This window comes from Tasmannia lanceolata, unplaced genomic scaffold (assembly GCF_043159265.1).
Source record: "Tasmannia lanceolata isolate RefF3 unplaced genomic scaffold, GAP_Taslan_0.1 ptg000019l, whole genome shotgun sequence".
NCBI classification, from domain to species: domain Eukaryota; kingdom Viridiplantae; phylum Streptophyta; class Magnoliopsida; order Canellales; family Winteraceae; genus Tasmannia; species Tasmannia lanceolata.
Genome location: NW_027518696.1, coordinates 1,866,981 through 1,894,573, shown reverse-complemented (window position 1 = coordinate 1,894,573; position 27,593 = coordinate 1,866,981). Strand labels below are relative to the sequence as shown.

Sequence of the window (27,593 nt, the reverse complement as noted above, 5' to 3'; positions counted from 1 at the left end):
TTTAGTTTTTATTTCCTCTTTCTTTTGTCTATCTTTGTTCTTTCTTCAGTTTTCCTTATTGGATGACCTTCTCGTTCCTAGTTTTATTAATAAAATTTCGTCATTCAAAAAAAAATATATCATGGAATTTCATTTGATATATACAAATGTTGGGCCTCAACAAAAAAGTGCGGTATGGCCCACACCATAAGATGATCCAAACCGTCCATTACATGGGCCACAGCTTAAATAGGTTGTGCCTCAAAAAAATCATTTGCATAGGTTGATCCTAACCCTCCGATCTGAATTTTAGTGGGTTGATCCATCTAATGGACGGTTTGGATCATCCTATGTTGCGGGCCATACCGTACTTTTAATAACATTTCCCTTTTTATACTGTAAAATCACTCCTAAGAACCTGTAATCTGTAAAACCGGTTCACTTTTCTAGAAACCCCGCGTTCGCTCTCGTGCAATCGCTCAAAATCGAAACTACAGAACCCACTTTCCCTCTCGTGCGAACTTCTGAAAACCCAAAATATAGACTGAATGGAGTTTGACGACTGGGATTTGAGCACGGAAGTGTTGGATTCTCTCGAGAAAGACGCTCTCAGAAAGATCGCAGATAGGAAATCCTCTTCTTCGAATACATCCATAAGCTCTTCTTCTTTTTATCCCCCTCCTTCTCAACACAGTCCATCAAAGAGTCTATCACATAGTAATCCCCATAAAACCACCATAGAAACACGCTTTAACAAGGTATGGATCCTCTACATTTTACTTATATAGGGAATTGTAGTGTTTTATTTGTGATCTAGGGTTTTGAAATTGCTCAGATATTTGTTAGCTAGCGTTTAATTGCATCAGGTTTTGAAAGTTTGAATAAATGGAAATCATAAAACAGAAATTAGGGCATCTTTGGGTCATTCCTAAAATAATATTTGAATATAACCTTATATTCAAATGGTTTTGGAGTTGAATTTAATTATTTGCAAACATTGGTTATATTTGTTCTAGAAATGTTATAGGCTTCCAAAGAGGTATCAATGTCCCATTTGGCAAATATGATGTTAAAATAGTGTTAATTGCAGGTAAGGACCGATTTCGGTGGCATTAAGAGAGGGCTTCAATTCTTTTTTCATGCCTAGGATTGTAGCCTGGGTACATTAGTGGGGGTTTTGGGTTGGGTTCCTTGTTGTAGGAATAAGTCAAAACTTAATTTCCTGCATTATTCAATTTCAATCCCTGACAGGGCATTTGGGGAATTATGTTTAAGCACGAGTCATACTAGGATGGCATTCATGAAATTCGTCACATTTGTTTTTGCTAGATAAATATCCTACCAACACATTATAATGCATTCAAAACATTCAACACCATAATCTACCCCCCATTTTTCATAAATGTTAGGAATTGAGTAGATCTCATGAATTTGATCCTTTATAGATTGCAATCAAATCATAATTTTGATCTTATTAGGATCTTCTCTTATTTTTATAAGCAATAACAAGACAGATTTTAATTCAAGGATCTAGCCCGCTAGCCACCGCTGATGCAACGACAATTTCGAAGCTCACACGGTTGTTAGAAAAAGTTAAAATAGCCCCATCAAGCGTATTTGTGTAAATTTACATTATGTCATCGTAAACCCTCATACTAACATTGAATGAAGCAAACTCCCACTTCTCCTTCACAACTTGCTTCTCTTCCTCTCTCCTTTCTTGATCTCATATATTCATCTTTCAAATGGTATATGAGTGGATAAGATCACGATCTCAGCTAAGGGCCTAAATCCAATTTTCAAAGAGTTTTTTTTTTTTTTTGAATGGCAATGTATTAAATGGAAAGAAGGAAAATACAAACTGACCGAGAAGGCCAGCAAAGAGGGAAAAAGTACATAGAAAAAGGGACACCATCAAGGCAAGCCTTCACAGGGGAAGATAATAAAAAAGCTCTAGCTCCCTTATTGCCACTCCCACTCTTGCCAATCTATCTGCAGTCGAGTTTGCCGATCTTTTCACATGATGGAAAGGAACTCCAGACCCCCCAACCCGATCCATAATCCCATTAATCCAGCGGGCAAACCTCCATGGGTAGAAGAACGCCCTTTCAGCCACTTGATTACATTGAGGAAGCCTCCCTCCACTATCACCCTAGCCATGATGGATGGCTCCATCAACCTAATACCTCAGAGAACCACCCCGATCTTCGCTTCATTTGAGGCTTCAATCCCTATTGGACCGGAAACAGCACAATTTGTTGCTCCCGCCTTGTCTCTAAAAAGGCTGCCACTCCGCCGGGGCCTGGGTTTCCCAAGCTAGAACCATCAAAGTTTAGCTTAAAGAAACACAGCGGATGAGGAGCCCATCTTTGAACCACAAGCTCAATACAATCTCTTTCATAGAGGTATTTAATCTCCTTCAATCCCATTATTGGTTTTTTTAATAGCAAACTTTCTATTTAAAGGGCAGAAGCCCGATGATTGAGGTTGTTAAAGAGAATACAAATGAGAGTAAAACCAAGAAAGCAACAAGTAATAAATACAGTGCAGGACTAAACCCAACAACAGAACATTGTCAAGGATGCAAGGAATCAAAACTCTCAAACGCCTGTCTGTCCAGGCCGAAGCAATCCAGAGCATCTTCTTCCGAATTAGCGGATCGCCAAATGTGTTGGACCTGAAGAAGATCTTGAACCTCCGCCTCGTGAGATCCCTTCACCTCAGTGGGTGCCGAGAAAGATCAAGGGACTTCACTTCATAAGCCTTCCCCATTACATGCAAGGGTAGGTTTGTCAATACTCGAACAATCAAAATTCAGCTTCAACCTCATAACTCGGCAAGGCTTGATAACCACTGAACAACCGTAGAAATTTTCTGTCTTTGAATAATCCTCGTCCCTCTCGATTCTCCTTTGAAAACTCCTGTTTCTTTCCTCCCATACAATCCAAAGAGTGGCTGTAGAGAGAGATTCCACAAGATTCTACCTCTAGAATCCCAAGGAGCAAATCTCCAGGAATCAAAATGTCCAGCAATGTGCTCAGGGAGAACCCCACATGCCTCATTCAGTTCCATTATCGGTTCTTTCTTATATTCTTCACTTCTATTGCTTGACAAATGGCTGTGGTAGCTTGGGGATGAATGAGGCAACATTTGGCGATAGGTCATTGAGGAAAAGTATGGCTTACGCTTTGGGGGCTGGATTATGTCGAATATGTTCAAATTTCAGGGTATCACAGCATGACAGGATATCATGATTATCTGAACCACTTTGAAAAAGGTGTTCGCTGTAGAGTTGGCTTGGGAGAGAGGGTTAGATTCTGGCACGATCCTTGGTAGAAGACTACCCTTCGCTTTGCAACATTGCCATAAAGAGATGGATTAGTATGGGTGCCTCTTTTACTTAGTAGGATGTGAAGGTGGTTTGGAAGGTTCAGTTTTGCAAGCATTTTTTTAACCGGGATTTGGATATAGTTGCAAACTTTTTGGTGTGACTGGACTCAATGTTCAATGAGAGACACAGACAGGTTTGGACATGGCGGTTTTGTTGTGGACGCCGTAGTGGAAGTTATTGGTCAGTTCCTTTTCAGACATCTGGTTTTGTCCTCAGTTCTCTTTTTTGTCCTCAGTGACACCAGGTGAGTGCCTTTTGTTGGACAACTTGCTTGGATAAAATGCTTATGATTGACCACTTCTATGCCCGTGAGAGGATTTTTATTAATTATTGCTCAAAGTGTTCTGCCAGGTCGAAGACAGTGAATCATCTCTTCGTTCATTGCAGTTTTGCCTTCGAGATTTGGACAATCATCTTAAGCCTCTTTGGGGTGACCTGGTTTCTTCCTGATCACATCTCTGACCTCTTTGAAAGGTGGGCCTTTCCTCCCTGGCTTGCTAAAGGTTGAATTCTTTGGATTTTATCCCTTTTTGCAACGTTGTGGTTAGTTTGGATGGAAAGAAACGTAAGGGCGTCCAAGGGGTCTCTGGAGGAGTTCACAACATCCGACATCAGATTATTTCTCCAATTGCTCACTGGGCAGCGGTCTCTTCTCCTTGGATTTTTGACGTTATGCTTTAATGGTTCTGGCCTTGGAAACCCACGTCCTGCTAGGAGCCTAGGATCCGTGGTCTTCTCCGCAGCTTGGAGAATATGATCATTGGACCTTTTCGGGGCCCATCAACGTGAAAGACTCCAACAAGAGGTTGAGATTTAAAAGCTTTTGATTGGGTTTCGGTCAGTGGACCATTCCCTCTTGGATGTCCTTATTGTTGAGGAGGTGTTGTCCATGATCAAAAGTCATGCCACAGCCTTTCGACAAATTTTCGATCAGCCAACAATGCCGATGATCATCTAGCCCTCACCTTCTCCCTTGAGGGGTATTCATTGTACTTTCTTTTTTTGTGTGGGTGTTGTATCTTGCCATCTCAATCAATGCGCTTTTTTATCCTTTTTTAAATAAATCTTTACCATTCAAAAAAAAAAACCCTAGATTGGCTATATCAGGGTGACTTTTGCATAGCCGAACATTAGAGGATATCTTAATTTCTAGTTCTGCATCAGTTTGTTATTAGAACTACAAGAACTGGTTTTAATTCCTATTGGCCATGCATCAATGACCGTCGAATCCTCAATCCTATGACAGTTTCTTGTTGAATTTAAGACATTCTCCATTTCAGGATCCGGTGCTCTTTTCCAAATCTTTTGGAAATTGAGGTAACAATGATACAAGATGAAGTAAACTTTGATTTATAAATAACAGATTAAAATTTCTTCATTTCAGGGACGTGTTCTTTCTTCAGAAAAATTTAGATTTTGATTACAGACTTTTCTTTTCTATTTGTTAGAATAGTGTTCTAGTTATTATCTATATATTTCTAGGTGTTTCTTATTCTTGCGACCACAACAAAGTAGCGCCGACGATGATAGGAATTGGAGGAAACGTTTTTCTCCTAACCCCTTTATCCTGACCAGGTGGAAGCTTTACCTCCATTGGCCTTGTCCACATCAGATGCACTCAACGAAACAGGTAAGCCTCTTTTTACTTCTACGTATATTCTATCTGATTTAATATTTATTTTGCTGTATTTTCTGCAAATAAATGTAAATCTTCCTGCTTGTTCTGTTTGGAGGTTTTAGTCTGATCCACCACTATATTCCATCTTGTGTGAAGAGAATGATAGTGCAAAGGAAGTGCCAAAGCTCTCGATGCGACTTTTTCTTCATGCTAGTGGAAACATCGCTGCAAAGTTTCAGTACCATCCAGTGTTGTATCTTCTATTTACGTGTAAACTTTCCTTGCTCTATTTCTCCAGTTAATTTCTCTTACACGCTCCTGTTTTATCTCCCTCCAGTTACTTGTAGGAGCATTCCACAAGATCCCCAAAGCTAGCTGGCATGCAAAAGAAAGGTTACACAGCTCTTTATCTGTAGCTTATGAATGTTAAGGAATAATTTGGATATATAGGACAAAAACATCGTCCGCTTACAGCCGTAAGCTGATGCTTTTCTGACAAAGCCTGCAGATTATGGATGTTCCCGGTGTCCTCTTTGCCTTTAGCAGAGAAAGTTCTTGATGAAATGGTTGGTGCTCATGTTGAGGTAGCAACTCAGTTAAATCTCATGAAAAAGAATTGTTGGGGAATCATCTTATGTATTAAAAAGAAATGTTGAGTAATCATCTTGTGTATTTCTCCCTAGGACCTTTTTAAACCGTAGATATTATAGCTACTGGGATGGATTATAACTATTGAAGAATATTCCTCTTGAAAACCCACTTCCTTTCTTTGTATTTTTTGTTTGGATGTTTTGAAAGTCAATAAGACCACCTTTCTTTGTTTGAACATGCCTTAGGTTCTCACACATGTAAAACTGCTTCAACCCTAAAGCCTGTATTTATGATATTCTTCTCTAAGAAATGCTTTTTCTTGGCAGTGTTTGTGGTGGACTGATTATCTATAATAGACTGGAATTTGTTTTTGACCTGAAGTTTGTAACTTAATTACTTCTTATTTAGCTTTTCCTTTTTATGCATGTGTGGCAGGTACAAAAGTTAGATCCTTTGGTACAAAGTGCTCTCACAGCTACTTCTGGTATTCCAGATCTACGAGGTAATTGTTGAAATTTATGTCCCTATGGCTGATGATAGCTCTATATAAGGTTCTATGAGATATGGGGGACAATGGCCTATAAAGTTGGGGTCATCGTTGTAGGATATTTCATCCCAAGTCTTCATTGAATATGGGCATCTAATGATTAAAGTTTCTCCTAGCGGAGTCTCTGGGTTGTTCCCCTTAGCAGTGAAAGATGACCTAGCAATCCTAGAAGTCTTGTCTTAGGGGCAAGGATGTGTTGAACTCGGGATAGGTTGTAAAGATCGTTAACCACTCAATCCTTTTCTTTGAGTGCCACGGTCCCTCCTCGGGAATGCTTAACTGCAAGGCATGATCAGGTTAACTTTGAAAGTAGCCAGCCTTCTTTACAAGACTGCCGCAAGTGCTTAAACCACTCCCTTTGTGACTGTTTGAGAGCGCACAAAGCCTTCTTTAACCTGCAAACCTTCTCTTTGCTATCAAGAAACTGGAACACAGGAGGTACTGCCCCCTTGATGTTTACGAACAAAGTTCTTCACTTCCGAATAGGTTTGGGCTGTAGCACCCCAAATATCCTTTGCCGTCTTCAGAAACATAAGGCCACCGCAAACATCTGGCACCTTCAGATTAATAAAAAATGATATGATAGTGAGATTCTTTGCTTCCTACTTTTATTAGTCAGTTCAATGGAGACGGGTTCTTTTGTCTTCCCGATTAGGTACCCAAGTTTGCCTCTCTCCCCCCCACACACACACACACACACACACACACACAAACAAGGAACATTTCATGACCTGCAAACACTGCAGCCAGTTAGGGTTCTCTAGGGAAGATCCCAGGGTATTTGAACTCCATGAACCCTCGGTGTTAGGACTCACATCAGTAAGTACCGCTGTTTGACATCTTCAACACTAAAATAAAAGTACTTCCAAACAGAACCTGCCTCCTACAACAAAAAAACAACTTTTTTTTGAATGATAACAAAATAACTTTTACAAAGCTTCCTCAGGATTAGGTTCACATCAATCCGACCCCAAATAATATTCAGGATTACAATTAGAGGCTGTTTGATTCACCAACAGTCTCAAACAATGTTAATGGATCACCAAAAAATACTGCTAACAACACTCATCTGGTTTACACACTGAAGTGCCAAAAAAATATGAAAAAAATCCTTCGGGCAGCAAACCCTAGAGTTCTAGACCCAAAAAAACGTGAGCTGTCTCTCAAATCTTATCCAAACTTCACGAGATTAGAACCAACAAATTCCTTACCAAAATGAGCCAACTAGGTCCAATCCACTCATGAAAAATGTCCTCAAATAATTACAGCCACCTGATTTGTGTTTCAGCCACATTTTCCCAAGCTTCAAATGACAAGCTTAAACGCCCATCAGACGGCGTCAAAAAATTCTGTCTGGCATAGGCCTCAATCAAACTTTGTCTCCTTGACTGTATGCTTGCTGACATCATGTGACACTAGCAAAGCCTTGTAGATCTTCTAAAGATCTTCAATCAGCCTGTGCAATGTTGATTAGTGGCTCTGATACCAACATGAAAAACTGGTACGATGAATCTAGGGTTCAGAAGAAGAGAAGGAAGTGAGAAGAAGAGCGAAATAAAGAAAAGGGGTAAAACGCGAAAGTTCACTCACGTTTCACTCCTTTTGTTGTATTAATGTAACATCATTTGATTTAAAGACCAAACTGCCCCTAACTACATACATAATGTTAGACACAAAAGTAACCCATAGTTATGGACAGAAATACCCTTACATCCCAACAGACTAGGAAGAGTGCTTTGTTATTTATATCTCAGTTGTTTCAAGTACATGATAATTATGGAGCCATCGTGTATTAGGTAAATGATGGGTGTTCTGTACTGCTGCTTTTGAGAAATTTTACAAGTTCTTTTTATTGCTTTCATATTTTTCATTTTGCTTCATCATTTTGCATTTTTGGAATAAGTCAACTGTAATTTTACTAAACATTTGGAGATGATGGTTTGCTTCCCTAATTAAAAAAACTTCCTTTCTTTGGATTTAATTACTCACCCTACTTGCAACTTGTGAAGACTGTTGGCTATACTTTGGAAGTGTTAGTTGTTCTAGCTTAAGTGAGAGCTAACAAGATAAGTAATCTGTGAATGTTTCCCTGTATTACTTAGTAAGTAATCTATGAATCTTTCCCTTTATTACTTAGGATTGTAGCATTTTGTTGCTATTAATTTCCAATTTCCCACTTACTCCTGTCTAATTCTAAAATTAACAAAAATAAATTGCTTTGTGCCATTAGATTCTTATTTTTAGCATTCTTCTATTTTCAATTTATCATGGTATAATGAATGATTGGGATAGCAAGATGCATGAAGTGTTTTTTGGCCAATTTTTTGCTTTTTCACGGGGTAGTTCTATTCTTGGTAGATTATTTATGACACTCAAGGTTACAAAGAACTAGATATATGGATTTGACAAGTTAATAATTGACCTCTGTTGGGATGCCATCATAATATTTGTTGCCTGTAATTGTGGATATTTGCTGTAGATATTCCCATGATTGATTACTAACTTAAAATTGTTTTGACAAGACCTATATGATAGGATGCCACACTTTATTGAATCGAAGCTCCTTCCATTTCAGCGAGATGGCGTTAGGTATGGAAAATTCGAATTTTGTCAGATAATTTATGCATTATGTGTTTCTAGGTTCAAGGGTCTCAAGTATCTAATATCGTTCATCGTGTTATTCTGTTTCGTCTTAATAATGTGGTTTGTACTATCGGTTACTCTCTTAAAATACTACTGATCCTGTTTTCCTATATACTTTAATGCACCATTTTAATTTCTTTTTATAGGTTTGTGTTGCAGCATGGGGGACGTGCTCTCTTAGCAGATGAGATGGGTCTTGGGAAGACTTTGCAGGCATTGGTTCTATAGCCTCAAAACTTCTTTCGAATCTCCTTTTATCTCAATATGGGGCCTTTTAGTTGGCGATATCCTGCTGTCATTTCAGTTTTGAGCAGTTGTTGCGTCAATGCAGAAGGGTTGATAAAATTGACATTTTAACTTTTTACATCTTGCAAGCATCCTCTAAGTCATAAGAATGGTGGTTGACCATTTACTAATATTGCAGCAGTTAACCATTGTTTCTCGGGCAACAGGAATGATCCGTTTTTTTTTGGGGTGTCTGCAGGCAATTGCTGTTACTGCTTGCGTTCAAGATTCCTGGCCTGTTCTTGTTCTCACACCATCTTCATTGCGCTTACATTGGGCTTCTGTGAGCTGCTGCATTTATAATCCTCATTAAATATTATTTTTATTGACTTCTCGGACTAAGTTACTATTTATTATCATTAGAATGAAGCATTATGTGTAAGTGCATTCATTGAGTTGCTTTTTGCAGATGATTCAACAATGGCTTAACGTTTCTCCTACAGATATTCTGGCATGTTCTCTTGTCCTTTTCTGCGTTATGTTAATTTTATTTCTTTACCGAATCCAAATATATTTCATGTGGAGTCACAGTTGGTAATATTTAATCATTCTTTATTCCACGTTGCACAGTTTGTTCAGAACTACATGTTCTATTGGGAGATGAATGTGCAAATCCTGCCAAAAGTTTTTTCCCACTGCATTTTCCTTTGCAATAATTTGTGCCGGGATACATTGTATTTAATTTTCTTGTTCTGAAATTCCAGTTTCTTGTGTCATGTACATGCTAACATATACTTGAGTAAATGGTCTTATCATATTGTGAAGACCTAACAATATTGTGAAGAATCAAAGTGTTAAACACACACAATCTGACTTGGGCCAACGGCAGTGAAAGAGTAAATCATCTAGGGGCCGTTTGGATACGTGGATTTTAGAATCCTGGATTTCTTCAAAACTGTAGCTAAGAGACAAGAGAAGAAGCGGACCAGCCGTCGTTTTTGACTCGTTTTTGACTTCTTCTTTCCGACAGCAAGAGTAGGAGAGTAGCAGATCCTCCCATATTTCCAGGTTTTAGAAATCTCAGGATGCAGGAGAGATTTTTAAAACCTGAATTTCTCACTTAAAAACTGCTTGATCATGAACCCTCTTTTACACTGTTTTCAAACTAAAAACCTGGATTCTAAAATCCGCATATCCAAATGCCCCCCCCTAGTTTCTAACTCTAATGGGGAGCTTTATTTTATCCTTGGATGGACTTGCTATCCTCTATTCGCATCGACCTGTGTTTTGAATAAGATATTATTAGAAAAATTGGTTAATAACAGATAGGTTAAAGATAAACTTATCCATGTAGGATAGACAATCCCAAGAATATCTTATCCAAGGATTTCTATCTCCATGGTGAATGCATATTTTCAAATTTCCTTCGAAACATGTATATAGAAACCAAAATGAATAATGAAACCAAAACCATAAGTATATTATTAATGGTGTACTATACTAGTATGTGTTACATAATAATATTTATATAAATTTTATTGAAATATGGTGTATTTATAATAAATATGTATATGAGTTATATATGGAAATGTGGTATGTACGAAATTATCAGACATGCGCGACCGCGCATGCCACTGTTAAACCAATATGAGTAGATTTTTTTTTTGCTTATGTGATAGTTTTTTAGTGTATTTGTGCTTATTCTAGTACTTCCTGAAGTTTCATCTTAAATGTCCATCTTCCTTTATGGGGAAATCTTATTTCTTGATTTCGGAGAAGGTTGTAAAAGCATCTTGTGGCTGGGCTTCATGACTATTGGTCATAAATATGATGGCTACATATATAGAATTGGTACTGCGGTGGAGCAATTAAATTTTATAGGTTATTAGGTCCTGTAGGGGTGCAGTGATAATAATGGTCTATTGATGCTATTAATAATATTATTCATTAAAAAAGGAAAAGGCAAAAAGTAGCATTTTCACATGAAAGGAAAACTTTCTATGTGTGCAGCACATGGAAGACTGTCAAGGGAGGTATATAGTGCCAATTCATAAATGAATTAGAAATTGACGCTAAAATTTGCAAGTTTACCTGCTTAAGCTTTGCTTTAGTTGTTGAAGGAGGTGTGTAGTGCCAAACTGCCAACTCATAAAAGAACTAGAAATTGACCCCAAAATTTGTGAGTTATCTGCTTAAGCTTTACTTTATTTGTTAAAGAAGGGATAGGGAGGTATATGGTGCCAATTCCTAAAAGAATTAGAAATTGACGTCAAAACTCTCAAGTTTATCTGCTTAAGATTTGGTGCCAACTCGTAATAAATGAATTAGAAATTGACACCAAAATTTGCTAGTTTATCTGCTTGAGCTCTACTTTATTGGTTAAAAGAGGTTTATAGTGCCAATTCATAAAAGAATCAGAAATTGACACCAAAATCTGCAAGTTTATCTGCTTAAGCTTTGCTTTATTTGTTAAAGGTATATAGTGCCAAGTCATACAAGAATTAAAAATTGATGCCAAATTTTGTGAGTTATCTGTTTACAATTGCTTTATTTGTTAGCCTTTTTTTATGATTGTTTTGTGAAGATTGTGGAGAAATAGTATCAACATATTCTACCCCATTCTACCTACTCTAGCTTCTATTCCAGTGCCTCAACCTCACACACTTTGCACTCAAACTCATAAAGGTAGATTCGTGTATTTATTTGTACAAGTAAACCTCAAGATTGTTGGGTAAGAACTGAGTCTAGAATATTACGTTTGTAGGTGGTTTTATCTCAAGGGGGTGGATCCAACAGGGGAGGATTCACGATAGAACACTCAAATGCTAAGGACACCATTCACCTTGACGGTTTATTCAACATAATTTCTTATGATGTTGTACCTAAGTTACAGGATGTACTTATGGCTTCAGATTTCAAGGTAAAGTGTGGCATATTTCTTTTAAGATTGTTTTATTCTGTCTAACATTGTTCTAATTGCTTGTGTCCACAATTTTTGTTGCATACTAATGATTTTGCTGACCTCTCTCATCTTCAACTTAAACATAATTGGGTAGACAGACTAACATTGTTCTGGTTGCTTGTGTCCACAATTTTTCTTGTATACTAATGTTTTTTATTTTATTTTAATGGTTGTATATTAATGTTTCTTCTGACCGCTCTGTTCAACTATAGCATACGTAGTTATACAGACTTGTAAATTTCTTCTGACCGCTCTGATCTTCAACTATAACATACATAGGTAGACAGACTAGTAAATTTCTTCACTTATAACCTTTTTCTCTGATTTCTTTAGATTTGTATTGATGGTGCTCCTCATGTGGACTCATTTTTTCTGGGTTTTGGAGAAAATATAACTTGTGGACTAATTCTCCTTTTAAGAAGCAAAAAGGAGAATTAGTGTAAAAAGGGTAATCATAAATGTACTAGACGGGGTGGCCCGGGGAAGAAAAGGGGGCTAATCTATCACTTCCCGGCGTATGTTTTAATAAGAGTGGGCCTCTTTTTAAGGCGACAAGGTTATGAAGCTTCTCCTTTCATTGTCAACACCATAGCAGGAGAAAGCCCATTGAACAATCTTCTTACATTCCAAAAGTTGAAGTTTAGCCTTTCTGGTTAGATATTCCAGATGTCCCCACTTGAACATTTCCATGTTTCTGCATTTCTTTGACAATAATTAAGATGGATGTGCCTGTGAAATTTGAATATTATACTAAGTCGTTTCATGTTTAGTCCGCGAACTTTGGAAGTTGGTTTCACAAATGCATTCATTGTCTCTGGAAACTGACTCCGAGACTTAAAATGTTAGGCGTGGAGCCACGATTTCTGTAAAGTATAATTATTTGGTAAATAATGAATGTGGACACATGAAAAGTGCTGGCCTTTTGGTCTGGATCTGGTGTTCTGCAAGCTAGTTATGTTTCTATTAGTAACAATGCCTTTACTCAGATTGTGATTGCAGATGAGTCGCATTTCTTGAAAAATGCTCAAGCAAAGAGGACAAATGCTTCCCTCCCACTTCTAAAGGTTAATCTATTCGCCCATTGCTCTCACACACACATGCACATCTAGGTATGTATGCATGTATTGCTTTGGTCATATGGTTTAATAGTTTCAAAACACCCCCGCATCTTCGTGCACTCCCCCGAGTCGACTCCCTTTTACGTTGGCCACGTTATTTGTCTGAGTTTGCGTTTTGCCCTACAAAGTCCATTAAAACTCCTTTGACTCTCATGAGTAATGACTGCATCAAACGAGTACTCAACCGCCTCAACCGAGTACTTGACCGTATCGTGCTGAGTCGATTAGGATTTGCCGCCTCAACCGGATACTTGACCATATCGTGCCGAATCGTTTAGGATTTGCTTTGGTCCGTGTTTTGAAACACTTCAAAAGTGTGGAAAGCAATACAATGACAATGGTTGTTCATCAACAAAAAATAAAAAGAAAAAGAAGCAATCAGGAGGCAAGGACCAATGATCAAGCTGCTAATAGAAAAGAAAACCAATATTTATACCTGGAAATATCCTTGGTGTCTTTGTCTACTTATTTAAGTTATCTATTTATGCTGATCAAGCCCCGACCAATGATCAAGCTGCTAATAGAAAAGAAAACCAATATTTATACCTGGAAATATCCTTGATGTCTTTATCTACTTATTTAAGTTATCTATTTATGCTGATCGAGCCCCCTTCAACAAATGCTTCAGATGGAGACGACTAAGACACCAGGAGCCTCACGTCAAAGCCTTAGTTGTCATTCTTGAAGGTCCTCCATACCTTCCTTTCATGGTGTTGCTCCACTTGTCGCATCAAAGTTTTATCTTCCAATCACCACCAGTAGGTGGTTTCCATGAATAAAATGAATGTGTAGAGAACTCTTCACAAACCACGTTCAATTGAAAAGTAGCTTCACCACCTCCAATCTTTCTCTATTCTTTGATTCCTTCCCAACTGCTGCGCACAACAAAAAAGAAAGAGACTGCAACTGCTTCACTCTTATGTCATCCTTTTTTTTCATTTTTTCTTTTAATTGATTATAATATGTTAACAATGTGTTAAAATTTTAGAAAGCTCAATACGCGATTCTGCTGACTGGGACTCCTGCTTTATCACGACCAATCGAGCTATTCAAACAGGTGGCTACTAATGTTGTAGAATTGACAGCTTCTGTCTTCTTATACACACACACACACATATATATTCTTGCCTTAATGTAATTCCATATTATTTTGTTCAAAATCTTCAGCTGGAGGCATTGTATCCGGATGTATACAGAAATGTTCACGAGTATGGAAACCGGTATTGCAAGGGTGTAAGTTCTAATTCATATCTTTACTTCATAGAGAGCTGTTTTGGTGCCTAATCTTGTTTACTATCATAAGGGAGGTGAACTGCCTAATGGTCTTGAGATTTATTTCGTAGGGTATATTTGGATTGTACCAAGGTGCAAGCAACCATGAGGAGCTGCACAATTTGATAAAAGCAACTGTGATGATCCGTCGGCTTAAGAAAGATGTTCTTTCTGAGCTCCCTGTAAAGCGTAGACAGCAGGTAATATTTCTTACTCGTTTCTCATTGTCAATCACCTAGGTAGCTGATTATGAATGTGGATGATCGGAGCTCGGTAATCTCCACTGCATGTACGAATTTCAACTCGCTTAGTTTATTGTTATCCTTGGCTATCCATCAGAATTTTCATTTGGATTTATCAATTATGTGTATACCTTGTGGACTAATTCTCCTTTTAAGAACCAAAAAAACTATTAGGAATTAAAATTGCTTAGATATTTTACCAAAGTGTTCAGGTTGGCATCGTTGAGCTCCCCATTTGCACGGAGAGGCTAATTTTGGCTTTGAGACTCGCAATTTGTTATAGAGTCCTTTAGGTTATGTTCTCGACACCCTTGGCATTGAGCACATTTCTCTATGTTCCTAGCTTTATTCATTAAGAGGTGAGGTTCTTTAGTTTAGTTTTACTGATAAATGTCCAAGGCCACTTAGTGATGTATTTGTACAGTTGTACTCTTGCAGCCATTCGTATTTATTAGTTTAGCATGGATAGACAGGAGATGATGGTGGGTCGTATTGGTGCCGTGGATGATTGAGGACTATGTTCTTAGAGATTTCGTTATGATATACAGCTATAACAAACACACACACCATTATAAACACAGAGGACTACTTCTAAAAGAAATTTTTGTTCATTGCATTTCTTTGTTGTCCATTATTGTTTTCAGCTTTCCCTTATTACTATAAAAATGATTGAAGAAAAAGAAAAGCTTCTTTTATGTACGCATCACCCAAGGGGGCTCACTCCTATAGTCCTATCCTATCCAAGAGGAACATGTGCAGACTACCAAGACCACACCAATTGAGGGCCCGATTTTGGAGGGTTCATAGCTGTGCAACCATTGATGTGAGTTTGAACTATTGGCCTCTTTCATCCAACTGTTTTGTATGGGAGATCAAATGTGGACCTCAACAGATGAACAATTACTTGTGTGTTTTGCATCATGCGCACATGTTTTTCTAGTTCATACATTATACATTATACATATTATACATTTATATTGTTATACATATTATATTTATATTATGCATAATATATATGCGAGTGCTATTTCTAACCTAAAAATTGGGCGCTTCTAGTATGGTTATTCTTTGTTTGTCTATGATCATATGGAACAATGGAGCTGGTACCATTCAAAAAAGATAAAAGATAGAGTTTCTAAAAGTTTCTTTCATTGTGCGATCTTGGCATCCCCAAGCCACTTTACCTCCATCTGCTGAATATCACCTCCGAGTTCAAACACTTCGGAAAGGAAACGTTGACACCACATTGTACCTGTTTTGGTCCGCATCATGCCCTCTTCCATGATGACAAGCAGAACGATCCATACAGAATTCATCTCTCATTGGTGTTCTTGTTCTTCAGAAGATTTAGCACTGGCAAAGGAGATGGCTGAGTTTCAATCTCTTAGGCAATTTGGCATGCTTCCACCTTTCCTTACGTGTTTATGTTCTGTAAATCTGTTTTGATTTCTTTAATGTTTTTTTCTTTCGTTCATATCCATCTTCTTTGATCTTCATGGATGCTGCAGACCTAGGGTTTGCAGTTGAATTTACTGGAATTTGGGAGTAATATATGAGTTTTAACTCAACAAAACACAACAAAATAGTAGCATGCATCGCCAAATCAGCATAAACAGATCATATATAATCAAATACAGCAAGGCTTTTTCAATAAATGCTAAGCTTAAGAGTTCAACCATTGAAATGAACTAAACCCAACCAAATCTTCTTCTATACTATAATTCCCATACGAGAAAATAGCTATCTAATTAATTAAAATCAAATCTCACCGTCAAATCTGTCCTAGAAAATTAGATTGGTAACTAAGGCCCAAACAGTGCTAATAGGGCAAGTATATGATAAGGACCATCTTAAGGTTTATATTCTAATTGTTAAGTGTCCTTTAGGTGTCTTGTATGTCCTTTAAGCTATATGAGGGGTACCACTGTCTTTCCCACTAATATCACTTGATATTTTAAGTTGTATGTGCTTAAAATGGTGCTCAGTTTTTTATTACAAAAATCCAAATTGATACAAGCATTTAAATCATTTATGGTTAGTCATTTCAGTTGTTAAGTGTCCACAAGGACCCACATTGCAACATATGGGAGTCCTTGTATTTGTGGACTTGAAGTGAGATGAGTTAGGAGTTCTAGTGTGTTTGAAAAGTCTTATTTTTACTTGTAGCAAGGAGGGTCCATCTAATAGTTTTGTTTCAATGATGAGTTATTAGTTTAAGTATGGTAGGAGTCCTAATTCGACTAGGGTCCATGTAATAGTTTTATTTCATTGATGACTTATTAGTTTAAGTACAGTAGGAGTCATAATTCGACTAGGAGTTATTTTGCAACAAGGATTAAGCTGTTTTAGTTATTTAAAAACAGGACTGATTTTTTTTTTTCTTCTTTTTTTTTTCAATTTTCGTATGGCTTGCATAAATATGAAAGTCCTATTGGCCCAGAAAAGAGTTGAATACGAATGAAAATTGATGCTTTCTTATATTGATTGGGTGTGATGCTTTATATCCTAAGGCGTAGTGACTAGAATAACCCTGGTCTGACTCTAGGTCAGTTTCTATCCTCATATCCCATTCTTTCTTTCTCCCCCGCTGTCTTTTTATTTCTATCTTTTCTTCCCCTCACCTTCCACCACCTCTCTTCCTGAAATAGCTTGCTCTTAATATGGAGAAAACATCCTTTTTTTGTTTAAAGTTTGGAGAAAACATCTTTAAAAAGTAAAAATTCCCTGATATTGCTCACAAACTCTAGGATATTATTGATTGTAGTCTTAAATATTATCATGTAATTAAAAGAAATGACCTTTTAACATTTTCAAATATCCATCAAGTAGTTCAGTGAAATCCCGATTATTTAGTATTTTAGAAATTTTCTTGCCTTTATGGGAAAGGGAAATGTATGAAATTTGGTGGGAAATGTGCCAGTTCTTACCAATGGAAAGTAAATTTCAGTTTCTTTTTTTTTTAAACGTATTTTGGCAAAAGAGTTAAGATGTGTTGGGTATTGCTAGCAAAACATGAATAATTGGGACTTTTTTTTTTGAAATCTGAAATAGGATAAAAGGACAATGAAAAACAAAAGGATCTTCATTAGTAGATAGGATGAAGCTTGTTCTGACGCTTCTTTAGTTGATTTGCTTTCATGGTGAAGCCAAATATAACTGGTGATAAATGACAACATCATTGAGTTTTGCTTGTTCATCTTCACGATTCTCACTCTAGGACTTGCTTATGTTTGTCAAATAGAAAGTGCACTGGCCTTCTTACATTATATTTCCCTAATATGAGAAACAAAAATCTGAGAAGGAAAGTGAGTCTACTTAGACTTTGCCACGAGGACTGCACATTATACCATGCTAGGGGTTGATATCCAAATTGGTGTTGAAAACTCTATACCTATATTTTTGAATAGAATGATCGATGAATTGACATTGGGTGGGGTTTCATTTGTGCGGTTTAACTCTGATGAGGACTTTCAGATGGTAAGCCATTGGGAGCTTATGATCGTGGATGAGATCCTGGCATTCATTGGTTCTACTTACATATCTTCATTTATAGAATATTGTCTCAATCTTGTCAATGATTATGTTAAAATTGATCTACTTTATTCAACAAATAAGCTGAACCCTTTTATCATGAAAGCTCCTAGTATGCTTGCTTAATTCTGAATTAAATTACTGTCAATATTCAAAAGTACTCACACCAATTTGGCTGTTGCTCATTGGTTTCGTATGTGTAATTAACTAGGATGGAAACTGTAGAGTAATGGTTAATCAATTTGGTTTGCGTATTTCTTTTCATCATTTCTTTTGCCAATTTCTCAGGTCTTCTTAGATTTGGACGAGAAGGATATGAAACAAATTCATGCTCTATTTCGTGAGGTAATCTTAACTAGGCCTCCTTGAGGCCTCTATTTTCGTGTCTGAACTTCATGATTCATGGTAAGTTTGAAATTGCATACTTTTAGCTGGTTCTGAGAATCCAAGTGTTTGTTTTAACAATATATCTTGGGAATGATGTGTAGGAAAAAACAGTTTTCAAAACACAGTTGCAAGTTTAGTAGGAATTTGCACACTTAAAACAAATGTGTTGATATTATTCAAATAAACTTCTCTATGAGCTGTAACTTGAAATGGCTCAATTTTCATAAAGTTAGGTAAGCTAAATAAGAAGTCATGCAATCATGAAGAAGTCCCGTATTCTATTGATATTCTTAGAAAAACCCAAATGGGTGTTATTTAATAAAAAATCTTTAAAATATTCTTGAGAATTTGCATATAAAAAATCTTTAGAATATTCTCGAGAATTTGCATGTACAGATTTGAGAATTAACATAGTGGGACAGCCTAATTTCAAAAGTTAGCCGAGTTGATTTAAGTATCTTAGAATTTCACATCTACGTGTAGCGATGTACTAATGGGCACTTACATTGTTATTTTTAACCCACCTCAAATCATGTAAAAATTGTTTGGTGGCAACTTCTGGTGTTGTTTTTGTCTACATAGTGGTGCGTGAGGGAATTTAAGTGCCCGCCAAGATTGTGAGAAGAATGAACCAAACAATCCTTCCTGAGAAACAAAATCATTCTCTTACTCTGCTTCAACAAATGATTTAGACACCACTTCCTGTTTCTTACTTTTCCATGGTATCATGAATTTGTCAAAGAGGAATCCATCATCATCTGGTAGCGGAAGAACAACTAGTTTTAGGCATATTCATGGTTCTAAATTTCCCCGAAATTTCTCTGAAACGACTGTAATCCTTCCGTTTCCAACCCCACCGAAACAAAATCTCAACGGATTCCTTCCACGTCATTATTTCTGATCGAAATCCATGTGATCAATAATACCTCGTAACTCTATGTGGTATTGACATAGAGTTGGGGTCCTTGGAGGGGTGACTGGTCATTGTACTTTCTTATACTTCATTACGTTGTGACTATGTGATGTGATCAGCCATTTTAATAATAGCTTTCTTGCTTATGTGATAATTTCTAAGTATGTATTTGTGCTTATTCTAGCATTTCCCAAAGTTTCATTTTAAAATTTAATCATTTACGTTTCTGTGATTTTACAAGATTTCCATTGAAATTTCCACCGAACCCGACATGTTTCCATTTCCGTGCCGACAGAATCCAAAATCGAAATTTAAAACTTTGGGCATATTACCTAGTCAGCTTCAGCCAAGGAATGCAGTCTAGAGTAAAGGATGCTATAAAGAGGGGTCCACATCCCAAAGTGGTGTAGAAGATTTTGCGAGGAAGAAAAATTGTAGAAAAAAAGAAAGAGAAGAAGAGAATGAAGAAGGAGAAGAAGAATGAGTCTTAAACCTTTCATGGGATTCCTTCTCACTTTTTTTCACAAAGTGTAAATTATAGAAATGCCCTTTCTCTAAGAAAGCTACATAAACAATTGAAAAACAATGAAATAAGAACACTCACCCTCAAGCTGGCACATGGATGTTGAAGGTGTCCCACTTGCAAAGAGTAATTTGAAGCCGATTTGGAAGAACAACTTTGTAGAGAATGTCGGCAACATGATCTCCTAACCTGACATATGGAAATGTAATGGTCTTTGTCTCTACCTTCTCTCTAACAGTGGCAGTCAACCTATGTGTTTTGTTCTCTGATGGAACACCAGGCAAGTTAATTCAATTAGCTGCTTGATTGTCTCAATAAAGCCCCATACGACTGCCAGCTCTTACTAAAGCTCTCAAGCGTCATGTGTTACAGCCATGTATTCAGACTCAATTAAGATCTTGCCACCACAAATAAATGAGAAAGTGGGAGACAAGGTTGTGGTTTGTGAAGAACAAACAACTTTATAGAATGAGATTTTATTTATTTTAAGAGTTACTTTTGTCATTCTAAAAAAGGAGTGCAAATATAACACCCTCTCCCCGCGTGTGTAAGACATGGATGCAGGCCAAAACACATGGTTTTGAGTTTTGACCGTACTGCATATGAATGTGGGCCAAAACGCGACTCCATGGATTACTTGGTTGACGTGTTCATAACCTGGGGGACTCAAAGGAGTATTGGTTGACGTGGTAGAGCAAAGTGCGGACTCAGACAAGAACTCAACCAACGTAAAAGGTAGCCAACTTGGGTGAGTCAATGATTGATGTGGGTAGTTATGAAACAGTGATATGTATACATACAACAGAGAGAGATGAATTCTCTTTAGAATCTTTTCTTTGGAGATATTTTGTTTTTTTTTGGTGGGGTGGGGTGGGGGTGGGGGGGGTGGGGGGGGGGGGGGGGGGTTGAGATTCTCTTTATAATGTTTTCTTTGCTCGGGTCATGTGTTAAACGACCAATTGTTCACCATTTTATGTGTCTCCATCTCTGTCATCATTTATAACACAGGTGAATTAGAAATGAAATTACTTCTATTCCATAAACAAACAAAAAATTCCTGTATTTTAGTTTCCTTGTAACTTCTCTATAAGATGCTACTCCCTAATAATGGTGAATGAGAAAGGAAATTAGTTCTATTCCATAAACAAAAAAAAATTTCTGTATTTGAGTTTCCTGGTAACTTCTCTATAAGATGCTACTCTCTAATAATGATGACTGATTCTGTCTGTGATTTAAGTCTACTATAAAACACTGATGCTTTTGTTTTTCTGCATTACTTCATTGATTTGGCATTTTGATTTGGGTATAGCTTCTTGCTGGATTCATCTTCATCGAACACTAGTTAATAACATTTAAGAATTCTGGTGTTTAAGCTTGTGGATTGGTTTGTCATTGGCATATCATAGTATTATTTTTTGGGATCATCTTGATGTTGTTTATTGTCTTGTTCTCACCTATATGAGGAGTTTGGTTGTCGTGGAATTCAGCATTTTACCTCTATCTCATCATTTATCCTGAACAAATTATTCTTGAAAGTTATCGTCATGTTACCTTTTGCAGTTGGAGGTAGTAAAAAGTAATATTAAGGCTTGCAAATCCAATGAAGAGGTTGAGTCACTTAAATTTTCTGAAAAGAACCTTATCAACAAGGTTTGTGAACTCCATGCATTACTGCTATACATTTCTTCATGTAGAACTTGTTCTCTTTTCCAGAAATAGTTCTCTTGCAACACACTTCTCACTGCTTATAGGCATTTAGTGTAACTATATTACACTTGTGTTTATTTACAATTATCTTTAATGACATCCCTATATATGACAGAAAGTATCTTTCCGAACACGGACATGAAAGCTTCAGAATTCACATTTAATGGCTGAGCAATTAGCTATACTATATGTGAAACGACCAGTTACTCCAAAAGTTTAAGCTGTTTGAGAAGGCATTATTTAATCTTTTATACTTTAACACTATCTATCTAGCTTAGGAATTTGCAAGCTTTTACGGTGTGAGCATGGCCCATCGGTTTTAAGGAGTTATTTTTCAACATTGGACATATCAAAATTGCCCCAGGAGTGGGATAATATGGATCACACGTTTACATTCATAATGCACGTACCAAAAGTGTTTCAATAATAGATTAATAAGAATTTCACATTTACTGATTTACATCTAAGCCACTATGTGTGGAGTCATGCCCCAATATGCTAATTTGTGAGTTTGCAGAACCATAACCATGGTGTTCTCATCTTACTTACTAAAAAATGCACCATGCCATACTCCTGGCGTTCCTGTCTTACTTGCCAAAAAATGCACTGTGGTCATATTGATAAGATATGGTTATGAAAAAATAATCATTGAAATGATGCTCTCATGAATGTGCTTAGTTTAGGTACCACTGGTAGGGAGAAAGAGGAAGGATGAAGCTTTGTTCATTAAAAAAGATACAGCTGACGCTGCTGACCCACAAGCAATCTTCCAAACATTTAAGATAATCAACACCTCATCTGTCCTTGAAACCCAGTGAATGATGTCATCGATGCAAATATCCCATTGTCGGTATTATCCTGATATGTTGACTAGCCAGAAGTTGGTCAAAATAATTATATTAAGTTCTTGCCAAAGGATTCTTGGTTCTCAAGAGGATGTTCTTTCTACCAACTGCCCCCTCAAGCAGCTTGTTTCTGTTTAACCACTTTATCCCTTCATGCCGATTGAGTGATCACAGTCCAATGAAGGCTAGTTTATGGCTGAGCTTACAACTTCCCATGTCTCTCTCTCTCTCTCTAATGGAAAAATAGAAAATTACTGAGGAACTTCATTTTACAAAATGCAAAAAGCTTGTCTGATTTTTTCAGTGAATGCAACAATCTGAGAACCTTAATCTACTTTTCAGCCCTGCTACTATTTTTGTGGTATTTATGAACCTATTTTATTTTCATGGGTTTTTTTTTTTTTAATTTTCAAACTTTATAGCCCAAATGTATAGATTTTTTGGCATGTTGGTTTCCTAGCTATGACTACATCTAATACATCTTGGACCCATGTCAAGGCATGTTGCACTACTGCTTTATTTTTCTTAGTTTCTCTGCCCCTTCCCTCCCAAGGTTTTCATTTTTTCTTTTATCTTTCAACTTCAGATTTATAATGATTCAGCTCAAGCCAAGATTCCAGCAGTTCTTGACTATTTGGGTACTGTCATTGAGGTAATTATTTTTGTTTTAAGATTATGCTTGGATTATGGTTTTATTAGGTTGTTATTATTTATTTATTTTTTTGGATTCTAATGACAAAGTATGCCGCCTCATTTAACCGTTTAAAATGTGTACTTATCAAAATATAACTGGAGATAGAACTTGAGCACATTATTCTGTACATGAATCATAGATCTTTGTTGAAATTCCCCTTCATCCAACTGTGTGGGAGATTAAGCCACTGTATGTGCAAACGATTTTTGTGAAACGAAATGATATTTCAGGATCATATCCTGATGTACTAGTCTTACTTCCTCTATTAGTGCAGCCTTTCTTCGGGTTTGTGGAGTCGGGTATCCCATTTACCCACATGGCCACAACTGAGGAACCTCACCCACTCTATGAATGACGATTCATGAACACTCTCTTCATCAAAGTTGATTTTAATTCATTGTAATCAACGTGTTGCCATGGGCATTTCTAGATGGTTTGTATGAATGATACCAGATACTGTTGACCTTCTTGTGTTTTTCGTTCTTGGGCAGGTTTTTGAACTTTTTTCTCTGCTCATCATTGTTACAGGCAGGTTGCAAGTTCCTAGTATTTGCTCATCATCAGCCCATGATCAACGCAATATCCCAATTTCTTCTTGTAAGATCACTCAGCTTTTGGTATGCTTCTTTAAAGGCTAATCTGTTCTGATCTACAATTATCAAATATTTCAGAAGAAGAAAGTCAAATGTATTCGAATTGATGGCAGTACCCCACCATCATCTAGGCAATCTTTAGTTACAGACTTTCAGGAGAAAGATGATATCAGGGCAGCAGTGGTATTAACTAGAAACTTTGTATTCGTTTGTTCTGTTGCTATATTCTCGGCAGTTAGGAGTAAAATTGGAAAGATTTAATTCCTGTACCAAACGATGAGTTCTTTTAATTGCTTGATAAAAATCGTCACCATGTAGCTTTCTATCAAAGCTGGAGGGGTTGGATTAACTTTGACAGCAGCGAGTACAGTCATCTTCGCAGAGTTATCTTGGACTCCAGGTGACATAATTCAAGCAGAAGATCGTGCTCATCGGATCGGTCAGGTAATAGAAAATACTATTTGTATCATTTTTATTTGTCTGTAAACATCTTTCTGGGCTTCCAATTCAGGATGCAAAAGGGGCCATCTTTCGCGTGCATTTTTTGCTTCTGTTACATTATCTTTCCGAAACAATATGTTAGCTTGTGTTCTTTCAAATTTCTCTTATTAGATCAATATTTTCTGTAGAATTAGAGGTTAGTTGAATGTTGTTGCCGCATTTGTGCTACTTATACTGGATAAATTAATTTTTAAATTTCAATAATATCATTTCCATTTTTGCAATCTCGAGGGCTTCTGGTAAAATATATTCTTTTACCCAAAAAATGTTTGTTTAATTCATTGTGATATCAAATCAAAGTTCATGAGTTGTAATTATGGCACAATGGATGAGTAGGTGGTGGAATAGTTTTTCCAAAGATGAACATGAAGCATGAGTTGGTAGTCACACCAAAATGCATGGGTCGGTGATATTTAGGGGCCGTTTGGATACGCGGATTTTAGAATCTTGGATTTCCTCAAAATTGTAGATGGGAGACGAGAGAAGAAAGAGACCAGCTGTCATTTTCTGATTTCTCGCCCTCTTTCTGACTGCAAGAGAGGAGATCGTCCCATGTTTCCAGGTTTTAGAAATCTCAGCACGGGGGAGAGATTTCTAAAACGAGAGATTTCTAAAACCTGGATTTCTTACTAAAAGCCCAAGAAACGCTGTTAGGACAGCATACAGCAGCTTGATCATGAATCCTCTTGTACACTGTTTTCAAACTAAAACCTGGATTCTAAAATTCCCGTATCCAAACAGCCCCTTAATTTAGGGAAATGATATCAGCACAACCATGGTTTGATAATTGAACTAACTCATCTTGTCTTTTATTATTTAAAGAGCTGTCAAGGGTTGTTACAGTTCCCAAAAAGTTCTTATAAACCTATTAAAAATTAAAAGACTAGCTGGGTTTGTGCAATTATTAAAGTATGGCTGTGTTAGTATGTTTGTGCAATTACTAACTCATCTTGTCTTTTTACATCCATAGTTTGTCGGGTGAGCTTTGGTGATTTATTTTTTAACAGTAATAAATAAACCCTGATTTCATATCTCAACCTTAGTGTCCTCATTGTGATATATTCGTTTGCATGGGCATGCAAAACATAATCCAAGTCAACTTTTTCTATTGACATTTAGTTGCATCTCATGATGGATTGCTCCATGTACTGTGTTAGGTTTTCTTTCCTTCCTTGAAACTTAACCATCACTTAGCTACTTGCATGAATTCATTGTATATTGATTGCAAGTAACAAAACCGTTCAAAAAAAAAAAAAACAGTAATAAATAAACCACCCTGATTTCACATCTCAGTGATCATATTAAATTTATAAATGATATAATTACTGGCTTCCACCTATCATGTCCCACTTGCAAATAAAATTTAACATCAAGTGACCTTATTTCCAAACAAGGATCCATTTCATGGCATCCAAAGAGACCCTTGTCAACCATAAGAAGCATAACGTGTTATAATGGACCCTTTGGCAGGTATCATCTGTCAATATTTACTACCTGCTTGCCAACGACACAGTTGATGACATAATCTGGTATGCTTTTCTCCTATTGATCATGCTTGCTGGGAGGTATTTTCTTTTGTTTTGGAATACTAATCTACGTTGTTTTGCTTTCCAGGGATGTTGTTCAGAGCAAGTTGGAAAATTTAGGCCAGGTTATCTACATCTTTCTTTTACTAGTGCATTCTTCTCTATCATTTTTATATTTCTGTGTACTCCGTGAGAGTATATTATATTTAAAAATCCATTTAATACTTGAAGGAGATTTAAAGCTTATACACCCCGAAAGCATAGATATCTCCCTGTGATTTGTCAAGGGCAAGTGCAGATCACTAGGCTTAGGCTTCATCAACATTTCTATATTGATCACTTCTATTCCTGTCCTTTCTCATTTGCTGCTTGAAAGGAAAATTAGTCACCAAAATTTCTATATATTCTATGTGCAAGTTTTTCTCGGAACAATTTGTGGTATGATTTAAACCTGCACCATGAAGAATGAAATTGGTTGTTAACTTTTAAAAAAAAAAAAAAAACCTGCACCATGAAGTATTCTGGTCAACCAAATAACATAATTAATATTCGGAATTTCGGATGCAATATTTGAAAATCTGGATTGTGCTTAGTGTCCGTTGCAACTTTTTGTTGGGTATTATTGTACGCTTGATATCTGATGAATTATTGTAATTTTATTAATACTCAGATGCTTGATGGCCATGAGAATACATTGGAGGTCTCTGTCAGCCAAACAAGAAGCCCTGCAAAGCAGGTAACTCTCGACTCTTTCTTGAAACGGTGCCATGGTATTTCTGATAACAAAATGGGTGATCCCAAACCCAAAAATCCGAGATTCTAAGTCATGTATTTAGAGCAATGTATTATATTACATGTTCTCCTTTTGTTTTGTTAGTTTTCTGAGGATTTCAATTTTGTGCGCGCCCGTGTGTGAGCGCATGCTTGGTGAGGCGCTTTGTTCTGATAAGTTGTCTTTTAATTTTCATTAGATGTATGTTTTGAGAAAACATTTTATGGTTCTGGTGGACTCTACCATGGATGTGCTGTTGTGGGCTTAGGCCCTGTTTGTTTTGGAGTACCGATTGTGAGTCCAAAGCTGATTATTGGAGTCAAAATTACTTTTAAATTTGAGTCCAATAATCAGTTTTGGACTCTCACAATCAGTTCTCAAAGTACAAAACAAAGAGGGCCTTAGTTGTCCTTCTGCATGCTGTGAATTTGATTGTTAGCATACGCGGATTATGCTGCTCGATAAATAGCCCCGAGCTAAATCATCCTTTTTTTTATTATTAAACCACTCGGGGACTATTGTCTCATAGGTGGTACATGAAACTTAGTGCAGTGATATATTACCCCGTTTTCTTCCCCAGGCCACACCCTCAAGTGTATTTATGATATTTTTTACTACGAGGTGTTGGGCCCGGGAAGAAAGTGGGTGAATATATCGTTTACCTAATAAGAAAAATAGTAAAGCGGGGCCCACCTGGTTTAATGATCTGAACCATTCATTTGATGGTACCCAACATAGATAGGCTGTGCCTCAAAATATTCCCTATATGATGATCCCAGCCCTTTAATTTGTGGGGTTTTTATACCGTAATTTTTTAAACTTTTGAGCTGTACATTCTACGCCAAATAAATTTATCGGAGGGATGGGATCATCGTATGAAGTTTTTTGAGGCAGTCCTTGTCTATGTTGGGCAATGGTTTAGATCATCCAAACAGGTGGGTCCCACACTTGTTGGGGGTTCCACGTGGAAGCAAAATAGTCCCACATCAGAAAAGTGTAACGATGTGGATGGG

The 27,593-nt window shown here is 37.0% G+C and overlaps 1 protein-coding gene across 1 annotated transcript; it reads left to right on the top strand.

Annotated features, from left to right (window-relative positions):
* The first annotated feature begins 403 nt into the window (after positions 1-403).
* Positions 404-26,810, top strand: CHR18 (chromatin remodeling factor18). The gene is made up of 24 exons (XM_077361581.1): positions 404-737; positions 4,946-5,000; positions 5,145-5,236; positions 5,326-5,381; positions 5,497-5,572; positions 6,015-6,081; positions 8,649-8,715; positions 8,916-8,982; positions 9,254-9,337; positions 9,464-9,505; positions 11,759-11,914; positions 12,943-13,020; positions 14,063-14,131; positions 14,242-14,307; positions 14,418-14,546; positions 18,408-18,464; positions 21,503-21,592; positions 23,081-23,146; positions 23,717-23,785; positions 23,860-23,964; positions 24,100-24,225; positions 25,753-25,811; positions 25,897-25,933; positions 26,479-26,810. The coding sequence occupies exons 1-24, from the start codon at positions 528-530 to the stop codon at positions 26,629-26,631; spliced, it is 2,076 nt and encodes a 691-aa protein (XP_077217696.1). The 5' UTR covers positions 404-527; the 3' UTR covers positions 26,632-26,810.
* The last annotated feature ends 783 nt before the right edge of the window (positions 26,811-27,593 follow it).